At 41.4% G+C, this 22,203-nt stretch overlaps 1 protein-coding gene across 6 annotated transcripts in view; it reads left to right on the forward strand.

Moving 5' to 3' along the window:
• The window catches only part of LOC133486222 (cGMP-dependent protein kinase 1), a 118,506-nt gene that overhangs the window by 11,481 nt on the left and 84,822 nt on the right, over positions 1-22,203 (forward strand). For 3 of the 6 annotated variants that reach the window (XM_061791048.1, XM_061791047.1, XM_061791051.1), the window contains 2 exons: positions 9,958-10,100; positions 14,114-14,817. In XM_061791048.1, coding sequence (XP_061647032.1) covers positions 14,561-14,817 — 257 coding nt within the window. In that variant the 5' untranslated portion in view covers positions 9,958-10,100; positions 14,114-14,560. Of the gene's footprint in view, positions 1-8,731; positions 8,823-9,957; positions 10,101-14,113; positions 14,818-21,566; positions 22,148-22,203 lie in introns of those variants that run through there. The other 3 variants (XM_061791049.1, XM_061791046.1, XM_061791050.1) reach the window with 3 other exon arrangements.

Here is a 22,203-nt window from a genome sequence, read left to right on the forward strand (position 1 = left end):
CCCCCTCACCCGCCACAGTTAGGACACCACACCGTTGATAAATGTCAATCAAAGATCGCAGCTTTCACTGTCGTCGTCGGTAACTTTTTGCAACGATCTTTGTGAAGTGACGAAACACTCATTTGGCGCTGTCAACCTATCAAGTCTCCGTTCATTTTAACATGACACGCTTGTGACATGTCCTTTCTCACTCTGAAAAAACCAAGGGCACAGACTTTGGTTAATGTCGGTTTGGCCATTTTTTTTGTGGCTCTTTCATGGATTGTGGTACTAAATCTAAATATATATATATATATATATATATATATATATATATTTTTTTTTTTAAACATTCTTCACATTTAATACATTCCAATTTCCACAAAGTCCACAATCTTTGGTCTAAGCTTTTCATAAACATCTCTTGACGGCACTCGACGTTCTCGTTTGAGCTGCTTTAAACCTTCAGGCATTATTGTCCTAGAATTTAAAAAAAAACAAAAAAAAACCCCAATGAATAATTCTTTCACTGCTCTAAAACCATCGGCGCACAGACCTTGCTATTGTAATTCTGTAGCTCGTTCAGAGATTATACCCCTAGAACTAAGGAAAAACAATTCATTTGACCTATTCTTTACATTAGTTAAAAATTTTCCACCGTTCAAAAGACAAGGGCGAAGAGTTTTGTATTTAGGTTGTAATCTTATAGTCCTTGACTCGAAGAATTGTATTCATTTTAACTATTCACTAATATGACTAATTCTTTTAATTTTCCTTTTCTTTTTTTTTTTTTAATCAGAAGCATGATGTTTTGTACGAATACTGACAGGTATTTCGAAGTGTTCATAATTCCTTCCACCTTGTCATTGGACTGTAACAAAATCTCCCAAACACGGTCTTATGAAACCAACTGTAACTAAGTAGAAGAAATGTATTTTGGCTTTTTCCCTGTCAGGGCGTCACTACAGCGAGTCACACGCATGATTTGTTTGGCACCGTTTTAAAAAAAACAAGTTTATGCCGGATGTCCTTTCTGACGCAACCCCCCTATTTTTAACAGGGTTTGCCTGGGAAATGGTACACTAACTGAGAATCAAACCCGTGCCGCCTGCTTGAAAGGTAGCACCATGTACAGCACCATTACCACTTCTTCTTTTTCTTCTTTTCCTTTCGGCTTGTCCCGTTAGGGGTCGCCACAGCGCGTCATCCTTTCCCATGAGAGCCTATCTCCTGCATCCTCCTCTCGAACACCAACTGCCATCATGTCTTCCCTCACGACATCCACCAACCTTCTCTTTGGTCTTTGGTCTTCCTCTCGCTCTCTTGCCTGGCAGCTCCATCCTCATCATCCTTCTACCAATATACTCACTCTCTCTCCTCTGGACGTGTCAAAACCACCGAAGTCTGCTCTCTCTAACTTTGTCTCCAAAACATCGAACCTTGGCTGTCCCTCTGATGAGCTCATTTCTAATTTTATCCAACCTGGTCACTCCGAGAGCGAACCTCAACATCTTCATTTCCGCCACCTCCAGCTCTGCTTCCTGTTTTCTCTTCAGTGCCACTGTCTCTAATCTGTACATCATGGCTGGCCTCACCACTGTTTTATAAACTTTGCCCTTCATGCTAGCAGAGACTCTTCTGTCACATAACACACCTGACACCTTCCTCCACCCGTTCCAACCTGCTTGGACCCGTTTCTTCACTTCCTGACCACACTCACCATTGCTCTGGACGGTTGACCCCAAGTATTTAAAGTCCTCTACCCTTGCCATCTCTTCTCCCTGTAGCCTCATTCTTCCCCCACCACCCCTCTCATTCATGCACATATATTCTGTTTTACTTCGGCTAATCTTCATTCCTCTTCTTTCCAGTGCATGCCTCCATCTTTCTAACTGTTCCTCCAGCTGCTCCCTGCTTTCACTGCAGATCACAATGTCATCTGCAAACATCATGGTCCACGGGGATTCCAGTCTAACCTCATCTGTCAGCCTATCCATCACCACTGCAAAAAGGAAGGGGCTCAGGGCTGATCCCTGATGCAGTCCCATGTCCACCTTAAATTCTTCTGTCACACCGACAGCACACCTCACCGCTGTTCTGCTGCCCTCGTACATGTCCTGTATTATTCTAACATACTTCTCTGCCACTCCAGACTTCCGCATGCAGTACCACAGTTCCTCTCTGGGTACTCTGTCATAGGCTTTCTCTAGATCTACAAAGACACAATGTAGCTCCTTCTGACCTTCTCTGTACTTTTCCATCAACATCCTCAAGGCAAATAATGCATCTGTGGTACTCTTTCTAGGCATGAAACCATACTGTTGCTCGCAAATACTCACTTCTGTCCTGAGTCTAGCCTCCACTACTCTTTCCCATAACTTCATTGTGTGGCTCATCAACTTTATTCCTCTATAGTTGCCACAGCTCTGCACATCACCTTTGTTCTTAAAAATGGGCACCAGTACACTTTTCCTCCATTCCTCAGGCATCTTCTCACGCACTAGAATTCTATTGAACAAGCTGGTCAAAAACTCCACAGCCACCTCTCCTAGATGCTTCCATACCTCCACAGGAATGTCATCAGGACCAACTGCCTTTCCATTTTTCATTCTCTTTAATGCCTTTCTAACTTCCCCCTTACTAATCATTGCCACTTCCTGGTCCACCACACTTGCCTCTTCTACTCTCCCTTCTCTATCATTTTCCTCATTCATCAACTCCTCGAAGTATTCTTTCCATCTACCTAGCACACTGCTGGCACCAGTCAACATATTTCCATCTCTATCCTTAATCACCCTAACCTGCTGCACATCCTTCCCATCTCTATCCCGCTGTCTGGCCAGCCTGTATAGATCCTTTTCTCCTTCTTTAGTGTCCAACCTGCCATACATGTCATCATATGCCTCTTGTTTGGCCTTTGCCACCTCTACCTTTGCCCTGTGTCGCATCTCAATGTATTCCTTTCGCCTCTCCTCGGTCCTCTCAGTGTCCCACTTCTTCTTAGCTAACCGTTTTCCTTGTACGATTTCCTGTACTGTGAGGTTCCACCACCAAGTCTCCTTCTCTCCTTTCCTGCCAGAAGATACACCAAGTACTCGCCTGCCTGCTTCTCTGATCACCTTGGCTGCAGTGGTCCAGTCTTCTGGAAGCTCTTCCCGTCCACCGAGAGCCTGTATCACCTCTTCCCGAAAAGCTGCACAACACTCGTCCTGTCTCAGCTTCCACCACATGGTTCTCTTCTCTGCCTTTGTCTTCCTAATTTTCCTCCCCACCACCAGAGTCATCTTACACACCACCATCCTATGCTGTCTAGCCACACTCTCCCCTACCACTACCTTACAGTTGGTAACCTCCTTCAGATTACATCGTCTGCACAAGATGTAATCCACCTGTGTGCTTCTACCTCCCCTCTTGTAGGTCACCCTATGTTCGTGCCTCTTCTGGAAAAAAGTGTTCACTACAGCCATTTGCATCCTTGTTGCAAAGTCTACCAGCATCTGTCCCTCCAAGTTCCTTTCCTGGATGCCGTACTTACCCATCACTTCTTCATCACCCCTATTACCTTCACCAACATGTCCATTACAATCTGCACCAATTACGACTCTCTCTCTGTCTGGGATGCTCAGAACTACATCATCTAGCTCCTTCCAGAATTTCTCTTTCACCTCTAGGTCACATCCTACCTGTGGGGCATAGCCACTAATCACATTACACATAACACCCTCAATTTCAAATTTCAGCCTCATCACTCGATCTGATACTCTTTTCACCTCCAAGACATTCTTAGCCAACTCTTCTTTTAAAATAACCCCGACTCCATTTCTCTTCCCATCTACACCATGGTAAAATAATTTAAACCCTGCCCCTAAACTTCTAGCCTTACTGCCTTTCCACCTGGTCTCCTGGACACACAATATATCAACCTTTCTCCTAATCATCATGTCAACCAACTCCCGGGATTTTCCTGTCATAGTCCCAACATTCAAAGTCCGTGCAAATACTGTAACTGTAACTGAGTAACAACAGTGTCATGAAAGGCCTACTTGAATATCTGAACTTCATATGGGCTTTAATAGTAGAACTTTAAACGGTGGCAGGTGTGTGCTGACTTCCATTTACCATGTGTTTGAATGTGATTTGTCAATTATGAAGTGGGTGTGCACACTTGTGCAACCGCTATTTCAGTTCTTTCGTTTGAATTCTCAGAGATGTTTCTTTGCCGATGTTATCTGACCTGTGATTGTTGTTGGCATAGTTGAGGTCAGGACACACTGTCGCGTGCGACGCTTTCTGGTTCAAACTGCAGCTGTCCAGTAGTAAAGTCCTCTTCTGGGGCACTTTTACTAACACTTCCAGGGTTTTATGGTTCTTGACCGAGTGTAGTGGTGGTCTGCGCCTGATGACATGCTGCAGGTGGCGGCCTGTTGAACGTCCAGCTCTGGCAGGAATGCGCCAGGGCCTTTGGGGCGGTTGTATTTTTAGCAAAGATGATAAAAAAAAATGTGCGGTCACTGTTTGGCAACAAACGGTCGCGTTTTCTTCTGGGTGTAATGAGAGGGGCCGGGTTCGGTTCCACGCCGAAGATCGGCTTAATGACAGCGAGCTAGGGCTTCTCCGTCCGAGAAGTCTTTCTAGTCCGAACCCCGGGGTTCTTCCCGCTGATTTATGGCCGTCCCTCTCGCACAGCCGGTGTCTATCTTTAGCCGCGGCGGCTTTTTATGAGGCGCCTGAAGACAGGCCCGTGCTTGCGCCACACTTATCAGACATTCGGGCCGTCGACTCGGCTGTGCCGGCTCACCGCTTGCTCACCTTCTGAGGTAGGTATGCGCCACAGGAATTTTTTTTTTAAGGCCAACAACAGCTGCCGCACCAGACAACCCAAACAATGCAGTTAGCTCACGATGCAATGATTAGGATGCCAGCCTACGATCACTTGACTTCAAAAGCAATTTGAAGATTCTCGCTGACGAGTCGGGAGGCCTTGAAAGTTTTCCACAGCATTTGCTGTATGAGACTTTTTATACCCACTGTAATTCAATAAAAATGAGAATTGAATCAAATTATTTCCAAACTACTACTGTAACAACGCTGTGGTTTATAAAGCTTAATGTCAAATTACATTTACAAAGGTAAGCAAATTATTCTTTAAAATCCCACATGCATCATTTTCAAAAATTCATTTTAAACCAAAAAATATTTTTTTTAAATTATGAAAATCAAACAAATTATTAAAAAAAAAAAATCGATACCTCTTTGACACTCAATCAAAGGTGACTTTTTCCTTTTTTTACTGTTCATATTTCCTGCTGCCTAAAATTGTATTGTGCAAGGTAAACAAAAAAAAGTGTACCTTTATAATAAACACATTAATTTAATTAGAAAACATTAAAAGATGATTAAATAATAAAAATAAACCATACCCTGAACAAAAGCATTAGAAAATGGTTACAGATTGATGAATTCATCAAAATTTATTTCCCCCAAAAAATAATGCTACTCATTTACAAATCAATAAAAAAAATGTAAGTAAATATTTAATATATAAAATGTACAGATAATCCTCCTGAATAATCAACACAAATAAAAAAAAATGACCTGACCATGATAAACAAATTACATATAAATATATCTTGAATTAATCAATACTTATATACAAGTGTCAAGTCAAAAGTAATGTATTGTCTGTTGCTAATATAAAATGTAATATTTTTCAATCCTTCTGAAATTTCACACAATAATAAGATAAACAAAGATATATAATAAAAATACCCATCTATACTGATATACAGCGGTGGAAAATATTTTGGAATTCATAACTGTATCCAAATAAACAAAAGAAATAAGTTTATTGGTAACTTTATCTTGATAAAGGTAGACATTTTCCATTTGGTTTTTATTTTTAATTTGACCTTTTAGGAAGTAGATAGTAGTAATGTATTCTTTTGAGTGTACTATATAGTTTTGTGTTTATAATGCAAATAAGGTTCAAATTTACAGCAAAAAGTGCATATATTAAACAATGACTGCTTACAATAAGCCTGCGTTGGCACATCCGTGTTAAATTCAAATTCCTTCCATAATTATTCTGCCTTGAATCAAAGGGAGAATGTGCTTTATTTATTGTGCTCATTTGTAGTCAACCACAAACTCGGGGCGGCCTTCCCCCTTTTTGTTTACCTTTTGCATACTTTCCCTTCTCATAACAGTTCCCCACCAGCTGAATCATGTCTTGCAAAAGCGTAACTGCCACTTCTCGGGAAGCGGCCTCATTTGAGGAGCGAGCGGTTTACGCCGCGCCATCAGAGGCGTTACTGCCCCCGGTGGGCCGGATGGCCGCCCGCTTCGCCCGCCTGCTGTCAAGAATCGACGCTCATGTGTGTTTTAATCAGGCCAAAGCGTTACGTGCGGACAGAGCGCCACGTGTTTTTGCACACGCAATCACACGCAAGCACACGACCATACAATCACACACACTGTCACATTCTCGCTAAAACGTGCACGTATCACACACCCATCTTACACCACCCAGGCATGTGTCATAGGTGGCGACCTCCTTCAAGCACACAAAGGTGAGACGGAGGCGGAGGTGGCGAGAACGCTTGTATGAGGCTGCGGACACGGAGCTCCAAATATGTCACTTAGAAGCAGTGGTGGGAAGTAAACAAGTAAAAGATTTAGTTCAACCTTTTTGGGGGGGAGGTCTACCCGCCGCTGTGCGCTATTCTAATTCTCCACGATGGCAAACATCATCACCCCACTCGCCTTGGTTTGACATAAACACGGGGCGAAAAAAACCTAACAGAACCTGTCGGCAGTAAATTCTTGGATAATGAGAACATCACTCAACTGTGTGGGTTTTTTTTTTTTTGTGGGTTTTTTTTTTGGGACAGGCGAGATGAGAAACACCTATCTTGACTCCCCGGGACCAAATAATCTGTCTTCATTTTCACACACAGATCCAGACGATAGCCCCCCCGTAGCTTTAGTGGCCTGCCTCAGGGGTTTCTGGATTTATATTCCTCTCGCAAATCACAACATTAGGTACTCCTGCACCGTCCACACAGTAGCTAGCCAATACGTGAACGATGCTCAGTTTTCATGATCAGTTTTTGTTGGTTTCGATTACATTTAGTTGAGTTTCATGTTATGTCTTGTTTTTCTGTGATCCATGTTCATGTCATGTTAGGTTTTCATTGCCACCCGTTTTCGTCAGCCCAGTCCCTCATGTCGACCAATCAGCTCCCCCCCCCCCCCCCCGCCCCCCACAAACTCACATTATTCTTATACAATCTGCACACTTTTCCTCATAAATGTTGACCATCTTCTTGATGTAAGGATTTTTTTCTCTCATACTACACTAATTTTTCTGTAAAATTCCACCTTTTATTCTTGTAATGTTGACTTTTTTTCCCCATGATATTGACACTTTGTTCCATAGTCTTTTGCCTTTATGAACATACAATTTTTGTAATCTAACGAAATGAGGTTGAATTGAGGTTGTAAATGTAGGTCAGTGCCTCTGACAGTGTTTAGGCTTTGCGACGATTGAGCGCGTCCTCACACCTGGAATACGACTGGAACGCCACATTCCAGAAGCTGAACTCTGACCTCTTCACCTTGGCTTTTGCCTGCTGTTCCTCCGGTGATGCTTGGGGGTGATTTCATAGCAAAAAACAATTACTATCCAGCCCCCCCTGGAAAAAAAAAAAAAAAAAGCTAGGACGAGCGCCGCAGGAAGGAAGCATCATTACTGTACTGCGTTTGCTAAGTCAATTTCCTGCGCTCTGCTTCTATCCGTCTCCAGTGCCACGCTGCCGATCAATCAGCAGGCCGCGTGATGTGATATCATGTTGCGGCATGAGACCTGCTCATGTCAAATTTCCTCAACCCCCCCCCCCGAACACCACACTCCCTCGACTCGGAAACAAAATAGATCTGAGGGGAAGAGAAGAAAAAGTTCCCAACAGCTCCCTAAAAATGTCTCCCATGTTTCAGTCTCACCTCTCCTGGGACGGCAGGTCCAGACAGGCAGCCAGCTGGTGCGGTCTCGGGGGGCGGGACCAGCTGGGAACAGTGAAAAAGACACACCATATGTATCGGGACACATGGACGTGCAAATGGAAGAAAATACCAGTCCCTTTAAAGATGGAACTTTCCAAAAGGGATTTTTTATTTTTTTTTGGGCCTGTTTATCTCGCTTCTAGGTCATCACAATGACGCTGATTGGAAGTAACAAAGCATATATGCTGTTTAAAAAAAAAAAAAAAGGTAGAAGGACTATTTCAACTCCGTTAATTAACGGGTAGGTTTGCATTTGTTTGAGCCTCACTTCACCCCTCATTTCTGAAAGTGTGTAGTTGTGATGAACAGTTACAGAGAACGCTGTCCGGCTTCAACAAAATCGCAGCAACACTAAGCTAGCATCAGCAGTGTAAACAAGCCAATGTTAGCTAGCCACAGCTGCTACATTGCTAGCATGACTTATTCGTAAGAGAGTGTTACTATAACATTAAATGTTATCAGTTTGAAGTTAGATTTTTGGGGAATTTACAATCAATAAAACATTTAAAAAGTGGTTATAAGCATAGCTGTTGGGCAGAAATGTTGCTAATTTCACGTCGCTTCTGAATCCTCTAGCTGCCTGCGGTCCCTTCGCCCTGCTTCTGTTTGCTAGTGTTTTTCCCAGTTGTTGGCAAATGAGGGATGGCCATTTTTTTTAAAAAAAATTTCCCCCCGCCCCCTTCCAGAGGTGGATATTCAAAAATGGTTCAAGCAAAGCTCCTGAAGCCCAAGCTAACAGGTCAGCATGAGGCCGTGTGGGTACGCGGGCTACGAATGTGCAGGTGCGTGCACGGCAAATGACCGACACCTCAACGGTCATGCCTTCTGTCTCTGATAGGAAATTCTTCTTCAGGCACAGTGGTTTTGTAAAAAACTAATACAAATAAAGTAAAACTGCAAACCACCATCCCCCTTTAAGTACATTTTCAGTACCCCACGTCTGTTAGAATCATTTCATTGACCCAAAGTGCTCACCCACTGCTCCTCAGAGATGTGTGGAATGCAAAAATAGTGTGCGAGTTTACTGAATACATTCAAGTAATTCAAATATTTAGGATTTTAATTGTGCATTTTTACTACATGTACACTATTTAATTTAAAAAAAAAAAAAAAAAACATGAAAAAGGAATAGTGTGCAAGTGGACCAATTGCATTTAATGCATAATATTTTTGTGATGTGTTTGAATTTTTAAATGTAAAATAAGAATATAAAAATATTTTTAAAAATGAAATATAAAAAAATATTTGTATTTATTTAAAATGAGTCACACACATGGACCTAATGTAGTCAATTTGAATTTTTGGAAATTATTTTTGGTCATTTTAATTGTACTAATATATATAAATAAAAACGGAATTGTGAGCAAGCAAACCTAATACATTTAATGCATGTTTTTGCGTTGTATTTTTTTTTTTATAAAATAGAAAAAAAAGAATAAATTATTATACGTTTTTCTTTAGAAAAAGATTAATCATACCTAATGTGAAATTTCTATTTTGTACATTATTTTTAATCATCCTAGTTGTATTATTACTTTATCAAAATCATAAGTGAATAGTGTGCGATTCTTCCTCGATTTGTTTTGTTGTTGTTGAAATTTCTTCAATAAATATAAATAAAATATAAATGTATTGCTATAATACGATTCGTATTTATTAAAAATGAATAGTAGACCTAATATATCAGATTCAAAGTTTTGCAAATCATTCTTTCATGTTTTAATGTACATGTTTTTTTTCTTTTAAAGTGTATACTGTAAAATGTATTTATATTTTTTGTTAAAAATGTGAATATGAACAATGTAATATTATTTATTACAAAAAAACGAAGGATACACATTTGTATGAATGACTGTAACTGTTCCAGCGTGTCCGATAACGATGACACCCCCCCTCCCCCGCCTTGTGTCTTTCCAGGAAAACGGTGACTTCATGTCTGCCCTCTCGCCTTCCGTAAGATGATCCGTCCTCCCCCCACCCCGAGGACGACGGGAGGGCACACCGAGCGGGCCACCGCCGTGAACTCTGCGACACCTGCGGGTGCGGTGGGAGTGAACGAGGTATGTTTGGGACGTCACCCGTGTCTCGCTCAAACTAGTGGTGCCGCATTTCTAGCTTTGTGCTCACATGCAAATAAACTCACTTTACGGACACTGCCATATAGCTAATAGTGCTGCATCAAAGACTTGTAACTAACAACTCGTCTTTCTTGTCCCCATACATGAATGAATTGCCTTTTCTTGAATAGGATGGTGCCTTCTTATCCCCCCCTTACACCACCCCCACCCATGTGGTGGATACACTCAGGGGTCGAGCAAGGTGATTCATAATTTACCACCGTCATTAGGAACTCCGACGCATGCATAATTAATCGATTACTTTTTTTTTTTTCCCGCCGCTTCGACTCGTCTTTGAATGGTGGCGATCGGTTACCGGGAGACGCGTAAGACTCGGACTGTGTGATGACTCTTTGGTCGATATCTGCAAAGCTGTTGATAAGAAATATCACACGAGAGTGAGTGGTGTTGTAGTGTATATAATCCCGGCTGTGACTTAGTCTCCGTCCTTTACTAGTTAAAGGGGTTTGCAGTTCTTATAAAAATCACTCTTTGTCGTATTTGTTAAAACTGTCAGCATGAGGGAAATGATTTGTGGAAAATAATCTTGTCTGTTCTTGTACTTCTAATTTGATTTGCAAGAAACCCGATGAACCGTTACCTTGGGCTTCAGGAGGTTTGCTGAAACTGTGGCGGAATATCTTCCTCGGGGGGGGGGGGGGGGGGGGAAGGAAGCTATATGTATACATGAAAAAAGCCTAAACAACAGATATTGTCATCTTTGGGTGGGTCTGTAGTGACATCTTACATTACTGAAGGGCGTGGCTTTGGTCAGAGACTTGCGTGTTGTGGGCCGATTAGTGAACTCAAATAGTTCGACTACCACGACGTGCTAGCAAGCTGGCGTGCGCTGAGCTCTCGCTGGTAAGACAAGCCATCCTCGGTCCCCGTTGCTGAAGCTGCAGAGAGCGAGAGCTAGAGGAGCGTGACAAGGCACTTTTGTGTGTGTTTGTGTGTGTGTGAGAGACTTTTGTCTTCATTCAAAATCATTCAATGCTTTTCCTCCCAGTTAGCATGGATATTTGACTAGTATATCCGTCAATGGCAGTGAATGAGTTAACTGGAAGGTCTGTACTTGACTGACTGTAAAAGTTTTTTACTTGAATTATTCAATTACAATGTGTTGCACACAAAAGTTAAATAAAAATTGTCCCTAAATAAATGTTTGAAAACAAACTGTTCTTAAAGATTAAATGCAAATGTAAAAAGTTAAATACAAATGAACTGTACTGAGAGTGATTCCTTTACTCACACATTCCTTCACCACGAAAGGGTGCCACACTTTGAGAATCACTGACCAAGAGAATATTGATTAGATTTTTTTTTTTTTTTTGCGAAATGGGCTCTTCCTTCGATCTTTCTGAATGTGACACTCGGCAGAAAACGTTTGGACACACAACAATTTAGTTTTAGCTAAATTTGATTGCAAGTGAGGAGAACATGTGCAATTTTGGCCTGACTGTCAATATGTGTGTACCCCACTTTACCAATTGCTTTTCCTCATCATGTGTTGGGTCTTTCACAGTTAAAAAAAAAAAAAAAAAACCCTCCAAGACCCGCAGAGGCCGAAACAAAAGACGAAGGGGCCAAGTGGCAAACGCCAGGGCAAGACATGGTGAATTACAGCAGCAACAGGAAAAAGTGCACTCTATTTTTAACCCTGAATCTTAATGAACATCCCTCCCCTTCCTCCACCACCCATTTCCACACACTCCACCATCACCCCTCAAACTGATTTAGGCAGAGGAGTTGGGGGAAAAATAAAAATGAAGCCCAGAAATGACTCTTTCCGGCCGTGGAGATTAATCAGCGCCAGTGAGACTTGCTCGGCAGCGAACTCTGCGAGTGATGCTCGGCAAAGTATCTCAGTACTGCTTATGCTAATCAGCCAGATAAAACGGCGCAAATATGTTGGCTCGTTAGCGGGGCGCTCTGGTGGATGACACTGAATCATAAATGATATCATCTGTGCATTGATATTATACAGTATGTACAGTACACCACCCGGTCGCTTATGTCAGATGGATCATATGTACAAAACACTGCAGTGCTATAATGACCATGAATACTTTGCGGTAGGATTAATGTTCGATTCCACCGATTTCCTTTCCAATCAAAAAAAGACATTTGCAAACAACAAAACTTTTGCTTTGGAAAACCATGATCAACATTTCTGCCTATTTTCTGACATGGTACGTACGGATCAAACCAGTAACTGAATCATAATCATAATTTCTGTAAAAAAAAAAAACAATAGTCAGTTTAATTTATTACTTATTTGCAGCTGTATAATGAATAACCTGTAATTAACATGGAGTTGAACCTGAAGCATCCTCAGAAGTGTACATCCAACTAGTAGCCCTTCACATTAGTTAGCTGGGTTTAAAAAAAAAAAAAAAAAAAGAAGTACATCACTCCCTCGCGTGTTATATTGCTTAATTGTTGCTTGTTTGCTTTTGTTTAATCATTGAACAAAACCAAATGAAGAAGAATAATCGGTTAATAGACAATAATTGGCAAAAAAAAAGATTTTGCAGTAAACTGGAATATTGCAGTTTTATTGTACTTTCTCTGAAAAATTGAATGAAACCTAGTCTATGTAATCCACTTTCACTTATCAATTCTTTAGGAAACTTTTTATGGGAGATATTCTTAGTGATACAGATATATAAATATATATTTTTTTCTTTACAAGCTCGTTTGTTGTGTTGCTTCAATTCCTTTCCGGTTTTTCCACAAACTTCCAAACCACGTCTTATGTACATATGGGCCATTTTCTCATCATTTAATCAATAACGAAAAAAAATCCCCCCAAAAAATCTTAATTTAGTTCGTTTTTTTCATACCACCTTGGTTTGATATGGGTAAATGTCTCCCATACTGAAACAGCCACACTTAAAATCCTACTTTCAAAATGTTATTGATGGTTTAAAATTGTAGGCGTTTATAGTATAAACGCAATCCCTGACAGTTCACTGTTCGGTTCAGTGCACGTCAGCTCACAGATCCCTCTGGTGTATTGCAACGACATGTTGAGGCTCTCTCCAGTGGTGGGAAAGACAGCTTGAGTGACAAAGGACTGTAAAAGATGCAAAAAAAAAAAAAAAAAAGGAACTCTAAAAGTCATTATGATGCATTTGTGTTAGTTTTCATGGAAACGGCATATTAAGCAATAAGAGAAAAATGTTGCAAATCACGAAACTTCAGTTCAGGCGAGTAATCAGAAAGACATTCTGGCGTTAAAAGTTTGAAAAATATTACTTTAGAATTTTAGAAACCAATTCAAATGAATTTGTCATTAAAAACAATAATGTATAATATAGTTATATATATATAATATTAAAATATTAATAATTTACTAATAACTAATAATTAAATTATGAGTAAATTACAATTACTTTACAATTACAATTATGAAATTTAGATGTATAACAACTGCCATGACTTCATAGTAATCGATTTTCAAAAGGAAATTCAGTGGGCCATGTTATTACCGTTTTCGATCAAATTATAGGAAAATGACCCATATATGTACATATCTGTATTTGAACCAAACAAAATAAATACAAATATACATTTTTAATTTTTATTAACACAATACAGTACATTTAATCAATGTTATTTTAAATTATTTTACTATTTTTTTACAGATAAAATGCGGGCATATCCAATTTATTTTTTATTTTTATTTTATTTTTTTCCATCGTAACTAATCTATCATTTTCATCATTCCCCCACCCCATTGTACCTAATTTATAATTTACCTCATCCATTTGATCATCACACTTGTATTATGTCTTATGATTCTTTTTCGTGTTCAGCACATTGAACACGTTGCAAACACGTTGCAAACCAAGGGAGATGCGATGCGTTCAAGTGCAGCATGTTATCTCCGCGTGCGTGTGCTGTTTAAAGAAGCGCAAATATTTGTTTACCTCTTTTTTTTTTTTTTGCAGGGCGAAAGAGGAAGAGGAGGAGGAGGAGGAGGAGGGCGGACGAGTTCGTGGACGCGAGTCCACGAAGAGAGAGGCTGCTGTCATTGGTTTTCTCAATGAGACATCAGCCCCCTCCCCACCTCCCTTACCCCCCTCCCTCCCTCCCTCCCTCCCTAGAAGAGACGAGAAGAGAAGATTGAAGCTCCGGCGGGTTAACGTCGCTCCATCCGGCCGCTTAACGCCACGCTTTGCTCGGCTCATCCCAACAAGTGGAGCCGGGGCTGGTGGGGGGCGGGGGGAGGCGAGAACGGACATTTTTTGTTTGTTTGTTTGTTTGTTTATTTTTCCTCCCCTTCCCGCAGAGTCGACCTTTTTTTTTTTTTTTTTTTGTAATTTAAAAAAAAAAAATATATATATATATATATATATAAGGTGGTGTAGGGGAAAGTTAAAAAACCACGCGCAAGCATGAGCGACCTGGACGAGGACTTTGCCAAGATCCTGCTGCTCAAGGAGGAGAGGATCCGCGAGCTGGAGCGGCGTCTGCTGGACCGCGACGACGAGGTGCACGAGCTCAAGAGGAAGCTGCACAAGTGCCAGTCGGTGCTGCCCAGCGCGCAACTTCTGGGCCCCAGGACCCGGCGAGCGCAGGGCATCTCGGCCGAGCCCCAGACCCACCAGGACGTGTCCAGGCACACCTTCCGCAAATACGCCAAAACCGACTGGTAAGCGCACAACTTTTTTTTTTTCTTTTTTTCTTTTTTTCTTTTTCTCATGAATGGGGAGAAAGAGGAGGAGGGGGGGGGGATGACGCAGCCCTTGCAAGAGAGCTCCTAATTGATCAGATCCATCACGCCCCCCCCGCCCGGTGGGGGTGGGTAGCATCCGGAGGAAGTGTGATGCATTATTGGCTTTTAGTAGCCCAAGTGCATGTCTGAGGATATTTAATACTCCATTAGAAGAAGACGCGGTGCACCGAAACGCATGGCTGGACCAGATGCTTCCTGCTGCCCTGTATCATGGGAAGCCGCTCGAGCATTCATTCCACATATCCATCTTCAGGTTCATGTACTAGTGTGCGAAGCAATTCGCCATACGAGTCTTGCTATTAGTCATGTTTTTCGACTACTAGTGCCACTTTTGGGCCTTTAGCTGGAAATTAAATAAACAACTACAGTATGGTTGCTAAGCGTTTCTTCAGTATCTTTGATATCCGGCTTAAAGTCCGTGTACTAGTCCACTCTTTGTCCGGACTAGTAAGACAATTTAGCACACTAGTAGAATCACTGTGCCTTACTAGTAATGCCGCCCCAACAACTCGTGCCACTTTAGGTCTACAGGTACAACTATCGAAAGGCGTTTGAACACTTTTTTTCAATATCCAGTTTAAGGTCCATGGTTTAGTACGTTCTTTGTCCTCACTAGAAAGACAATTCAGCACACTAGTAGAAAAACTAGAGTGCTAGTAACCTTTTTTTCCCCATTACTGTATGACATTTCTGCACATTAGTAGGACAACTTTGGCATAATAGTAGTGCCTATTAATTGGACTGAGTAGTCTCGTACTAGTGCAGCACTGTAGTTTAGTAGTAAGGTTTAACTGCGTAGTCGTAGGCCAAAAGTAGCACTGGTAGTGAAAAAACCTTTACTAGCACTGAACTGTCTTACTTAACGAGGACAGAGCATACTAGTCCCTGGACCTAAAGCATTTATTCTATATCCTTGATATCCAGCTTACTACTAGTATGCTTTTTGTCCTCGATGATTAATTCAGCTCACTAGTAGGGAAACATGCTCACAAGACTTCATGGCAAGTCGTTCATCACCCTCGTGTGCTGAATTCTGAATGAAAACTAGTGCTCAAATGCATAGGTGTCAAACTCAAGGCCCGGGGGGCCAGATGCGGCCCACCACATTATTTTATGTGGCCCGCGAAAGCAACTTCTGTGATTTTTTTTTTTTTTTTTTTAATTGTTCTGCCAGTCCCACTAGACGTCGCTAGCATAGATAGCTGAACAAAGATACATTATTTGTAATACATTTCCTTAATGTACATACTTCAAAAGTTGTATTAATCCTAGATTTGCCCGCCCACAAGCCCTCCAACAATGCTCTGATTTAAGCCAAATATTGGGAAATGGCACCAATACTCCATAATCCATACAAAATATCGTCATCACGATGTATCATATTGTTTTTGCATAGACGACAAGTGTTAATTTGGATTATTTTACTGTTATGTACTGTTATGCATATTGTGAGTTACTTTGCGATTCCCACTTGTGCTTCATACATCCTTCTCACGTCCTCCGTTAAGGTCGCCATATTTTTATATTCATGCGTAATTGAATGATACATTCAGGTTTTCTTGATTTAAAAGACAACATTGTGTAAAATTTGACAAAACGTAACTGTAAAATGAATTTCCCAATTTGGAAAATGTTGTTCCTACAATTTGGAAAAAAAATAAATGCCAAATTAAAAAAAAAAAAAAAAAAAAAAAAAAAAAAAGATTTTAAACATTGAAAAAAAATATTTTGAATGTAAAAGATAGCAATGCCAAAAGTATTTTAGGTCAATTAGTGAAGTACTTCTTGCCTTTTTGTCAGCTAAAAACAAATCTCCTTCCTTATTTAGCTAAAGCATCCACTCAAAATATTAGTACCACGCCGCGCACTTCTCTACCACTGCAAACGATCACCACAATAATAAATACAGTGATCTCGCTACTTACGAGTTTTTTAAGATATCAGCCATCACTAGTCGTATTTTTTTATTTATTTTTTTATCTTGAGCTGTGAGTAAAAATTCGAGTCGCGAGTGTTAGCTATGGTGGAAGCAAACTTTACAACAAACAACGGTTTGGCGAATAGTGAAATTGTTTTCAAAAAAGTGACAGAGTGCTTCTTTCTGAAAGCTTACTATAAAAGTAAACATAAAAGAGAACTTCACCTTTTGTACCAAAACCACATTAGCTTTGTCTTACAAAATTCCACTAGCTTAATGCTAACACACAATGCAAAAACACACTGATGGGCTAATGAAACTAGCATCGACTTTATATTGGAACACAAGCGGTAGCAACACGTGCAGACAGAGCATATAACAATATTCACAGGCATTGAACAGTAAATTGTTTATTCTTTGTGAAAAACAACTAATATTATCCCCCCCCCCCTTGTATAATCCTATGTGTCCATATGCTGTGAAGCAGAAACTGGTGACATCATGTGTTTTGTGACTGCGCGCACCTGTGTCATACATGTCTGACATGACATAAGCCCCCCTGACCCACTCTTCCCGTATTCCAACCTCGGCGCATTAGAGTCAGGCCGTGGCACCGGCCGTCGTCGGATTTCTGCGCGGCGGCGCAACGGATCCTGTTTCTATTGATCTGCATAGGAAAAGGGCTGAGCTTGGATGGTTGGGGAGGTGAAATTTAAAGCCCAGAGGTGCTTTGAAGGACAGTGAGTGGGCCTTTTTCATCATGCCAGGATGTGTGTGTGTGTGTGTGTGGTGGGGGTAGTGAGGTCATAGTTCGAGTCTATGGGTACGTGCTTTGTGTTGACCTCTTGTTAAAAAAATAGCGCAATGTGATTGGTTAAAGACACAGTCTTTAAGTTATATTTGCCAGTACTAGTGATTCTGAAAATGAAATTAGATTGACATGGCAACACGTAGAGGCTGAAATCTGATTGGACAAAAAAAAAAAGCGCACATACATCAACGTTAACATTCACATGTTCGGGATGCGGCCAAGGGAAACGTTATGAAATGAAGAGAAAAGCCTGTTGGGAATAGAAAAGAAGTTTGGGTCAATTTCGATATTCCTTTAGGCCTGGACTCGGTCAACTATTTGAGGCTACATAACAACAAATGTCAAACATAAACATTGGCTGGACATTGCTTTATTATACTCTTCCCTTTCTCCCTGCCCTTATTCTCCTTTCGGATGAAACTTTGTCACCTCACCGAGAAGTAAACCCTCTCGTTTGCCTCGTTTGTTTGTTAGCGCGTCTTGACTGGTTTTTGCAGCTCCATTTTGAAGTGGACAACCGACAATGTCGGCTTACAGTGACCAACAAAAACACAATGTTTTGATTTATTTATCCATTGGATGGAAAAAAAACAAACAAAAAAAAAGTCATTTTTAATCTCCCGCAAAGAAGAAACCTGATCGATGACGTTCATTATGTCCATTTGACTATAATCTCATCAGCCTTCCAACTCGTTTAGAATATAAATTGCTAAGTAGATGCTTCAAGCTCATTATGTCTGTTTGTCTTTTTTCACACGCGCATTGTAGACAAGCGGGCCCCAGATTACTTTGATCTGGTTTGGCTTAATGAACAATTTACATTCATGTAGCCCCACTGGGCTCAGTGTTTCTTTCCTGTGTGTACATTTAGTACTTTTGAGAATGAACTGCAAAATTGATCAGAGGTGGTAAAAGTACTCACTCACACTCTGTACTGAAGTGCAAGCACAGATGAAAGTAGGAGTATTGATTTAACTGGTCGACTTAAAAGTAAAGAGGTCGCTGCTGTCCTGTCTCTCTATTTGTCTTTTTTATGTTGTGTGGTCACGAACAGAGGTTTAAAAAAAAGTTCCGAGCCTATTTTGACGAAGGAGCATCTGTTATATTCGATACTCAAGTACAGAGACCTGAAAAGCCTATTTACATTGGCATTTACTGTAATTTCTACACGTAAAGGTACAGTGACATACTTTTGGGAAATAGAACGATGCTGTGTGTGTTTTTTTTAAATGGTTGCTAAGGAGAAAGTTGCCTCAATTGTGTTGCAAATCAATGCATAATCAAGGACTTTGTTGGAAAATTGTGCATACCAGTCGCTTTTGTGCAAATGAGGCCTGTTTTTTTTCATAAGTGATGCTTTTGCTGGGATCAAATCCCTCCCACTTTTTTTTGTTTTGTTTTTTTTTGCATCTTTTGTGTTTGCTCACACAACCTACTTCCCAAATTGTCCTCCTAAGCCATCACGTGTCGTTTGCACGACAAGAGGGAGGAGGCATGCCATCTCTTGTTGTCGTTGAGCCTCCTCGTTTTCATTTTCAATCCGACACTAGAGGGCAGCTGTGCTCTTTCTTTCGCCCTATCTTAATCGATCACCTTGTCTCGGGACATGTTTCACCATGTTGTTCCTGTTGACAACAACCAAACCCCAAACAAAACACTTTATCCTCCTCGCCGGCTTGTTGCCTCCCATTCTCGCCGGTGTAATTGCTATTTTATTTGAAACCCCGCTAAGTCTCCATCTTGACAGTTGATTCCTCCACTGAATTTCTGCGGGAGATGAATTTTGGGATGTGCACATGAGGCTCACGATGAGACCAGGGGATGTTTTCTGTTGTTGTTGTCTTGAAGGAGACGGCTCTTTGTTACCTTTTATAGATAAACAGACGAGGCTTCCGATTGATGCAAAATCGGACGTTTTTACAGGGATAACGAAGCTTATTTTTGAGGTATTTCACGCATTCAATTGGCCTTATCCTCATTAGGGTCAAAGGTGAGCTGGAGCCTATCCCGGCTGACTTTGGGCACACCTAGGACTGGCAGCCAGTCAATCGCAGGGCACATGCAGTGGATATAAAAAGTCTACACACCCCTGTTCATTTGCCAGGTTTTGTGATATAAATAAAACGACGCTAAAAGAAATCATTTCAAAAGCTTTTCCACTATTAAAATGACCTTTAATCTGTACAACTCAACTGAATTAAAAAAAAAAAAAAAAAAAAAACTACTAATAAAAAAACTTTTAGGGGAGGTAAAAAATAAACAACTGACATATTTTCCTAAATGTGTTTGGGAGATTTTGTTGTGAAACCAAGGTTAAACTATGTGACCGTACTTCCAAAATGTATATTTGGTGCAGAAACAACTTTGCTCATCACCAAAAGAACAACATACCCGCAGTGAAGCATGGTGGAAGGAATTAGGAACTAAACCTTCAGGATTCTGCTAGAAAGCAAAAAAAAAAAAAAAAAAAAAAAAGTCAATAAATAAAATAAAAAAAGTCGTCTGAAATTTGCTTCCCATTTAAAATGAGTTTGAATGTGACGAATTCTCAAGACAAAGCCACACCCCCAGTTAAAAGTGGGCGTGTACACTTGTGCAACCGTTGACTGTACTATTTGCAATATTAGCGGTACAGAGAATGGATGAAAAATTCACTTCAAATTCCTTTATTGGTGTTTTATCGCACAAGAATTTCCGACTGTTGCACTTGTTGCGCTGCAACCTTCACTTCCTAAAAACAAGACAAACAATTGATGTGTATTAGTTCAGTTAATCAGCTGGTCATTATGTCAGCTGCTTGATGAGTTTGTTAGCGATCAGTTTGTAAGTAAGGTAGTTTGATTATATATATATATACAGTATCTTAGTTCACATTAATTAATGTGTTGGTTAGTCATCTGTTTAGTTACAGTCGATTGTTGGTTGGTTACTTTGTTACCTGATTTGTTAAGTAGTTGGTTGTCCGTGTAGTTATTTTGTGTGTTGGTCGGTGGGTTAGTTGGCTGGTTTACGGCTTCTTTGTTGGTTAATTGGTCGTTTAATCTGCTGTTTGATTGGTTGGTAAGGTAGCTTGTCTATTAGCTAACTGTTTGATCAATATGTTGGTTTGCTGTCTGATCAGTTAGTTTGTTGGGCAGTTACTTAGTCAGTTAGGTGGTTAATTGATTGGTTAGTTTGTTGTTTAACTGATTAGTAGGGTGGTACTTTGTTTGTTTATTGGTCGGTTAGTATATCGGTCGGTGGTCTGGTTAGTTTGTTAGTCGGTTGGTTACTATGACCGTTAATTTGTAAATCGGTTGTCACCGTACTCATTTAGAGTGTTTGTTGCTCGGTAATGACTTAAGTGGTCGGTTGTCGGCTCAGTTAGTTTTTTTGCTCGATTGCTCAGTAAGGTAGATGATGTCATTGTTAAATAATTGGTTAATTTGTTGTTTGGTTTAATGAGGTTGCTTGCGTCGGCTGATGATCTGTTTTATTCCATTGATGGCTGGTTGGTGGGAAAGTTTATTTGTTGGTCAATATGCCGATTGACTGAGTCGATTCGATACTTGATTTGTTAAATGGTTGTTGTCTCTGTAGCGACTGATGTGTTGGTTGGTGGACTAGTTTGTTTCATTTCGAGCCCTTGATGGTGGGTTAATTAGTTACCCGGTTAGGTTGTTGGTTGACGACTTGTTAAGATGGGCAAGTTTATTTATGGGTGAGTCGTTGGGTTGATTTATTGTTTTGGACGCCGCTGGATTGCCCGCAAATGACGCGTGCAGTGTTCCCCCTGAGAACTTCTTGGAAAGGGTCTCCATTCATTGACAATGACAAGTCAATGCTGCGCCGCCCCTCAGGTTCCTGTAGGCGCCCTTCTCTCCATGCGGCTCTCAGGCTGACGTGCAGCGATGAAGAGGAGGAGGAGGAGGAGGAGGAGGAGGGAGAGAGGGAGAGAGGGAGAGAGGGCGAGGGAGGCAGAGAGCTGCTGAGGAAACTTTGCGTGGTTGGGACCAAGCCCAGCATGTCAGCCGCGGGATCCAGCGCGCCTCGCTCCGCGTAAACGGACTTGGAGCGGGCTGTTCAAGAAAAAGGGAAAAAAAGAAGAAGCGGCAGAAGAAGAGGAGGGAAGGCAGGCGCAGGCTGTTGATGCCGGATAAAGTTTGCGCGGCGCGGCGCGGCAGAGCAGAGGAGCGAGGACCCCCACGCGAGTGGACACTTGACGCCGACATGGGCACCCTGCGCGACCTGCAGTACGCGCTGCAGGAGAAGATCGAGGAGCTGCGCCAGCGCGACGCGCTCATCGACGAGCTGGAGCTGGAGCTCGACCAGAAGGACGAGCTGATCCAGAGGCTGCAGAACGAGCTGGACAAGTACCGCTCGGTCATCAAGCCGGCCACGCAGCAGGTCCACAAGCAGAGCGAGCTGCACTCGGAGCATCAGCGCACCAAGAGGCAGGCCATCTCGGCGGAGCCCACCGCCTTCGACATCCACGATCTCAGCCACGTCACGCTGCCTTTCTACCCCAAAAGCCCGCAGTAGGTCCCACCCGTCGGCACCCTGCTCGCTGCCACGTTGCCTCACTTTTTTGGCG

The sequence above is a fragment of the Phyllopteryx taeniolatus genome, chromosome 11, assembly GCF_024500385.1.
Source record: "Phyllopteryx taeniolatus isolate TA_2022b chromosome 11, UOR_Ptae_1.2, whole genome shotgun sequence".
NCBI classification, from domain to species: domain Eukaryota; kingdom Metazoa; phylum Chordata; class Actinopteri; order Syngnathiformes; family Syngnathidae; genus Phyllopteryx; species Phyllopteryx taeniolatus.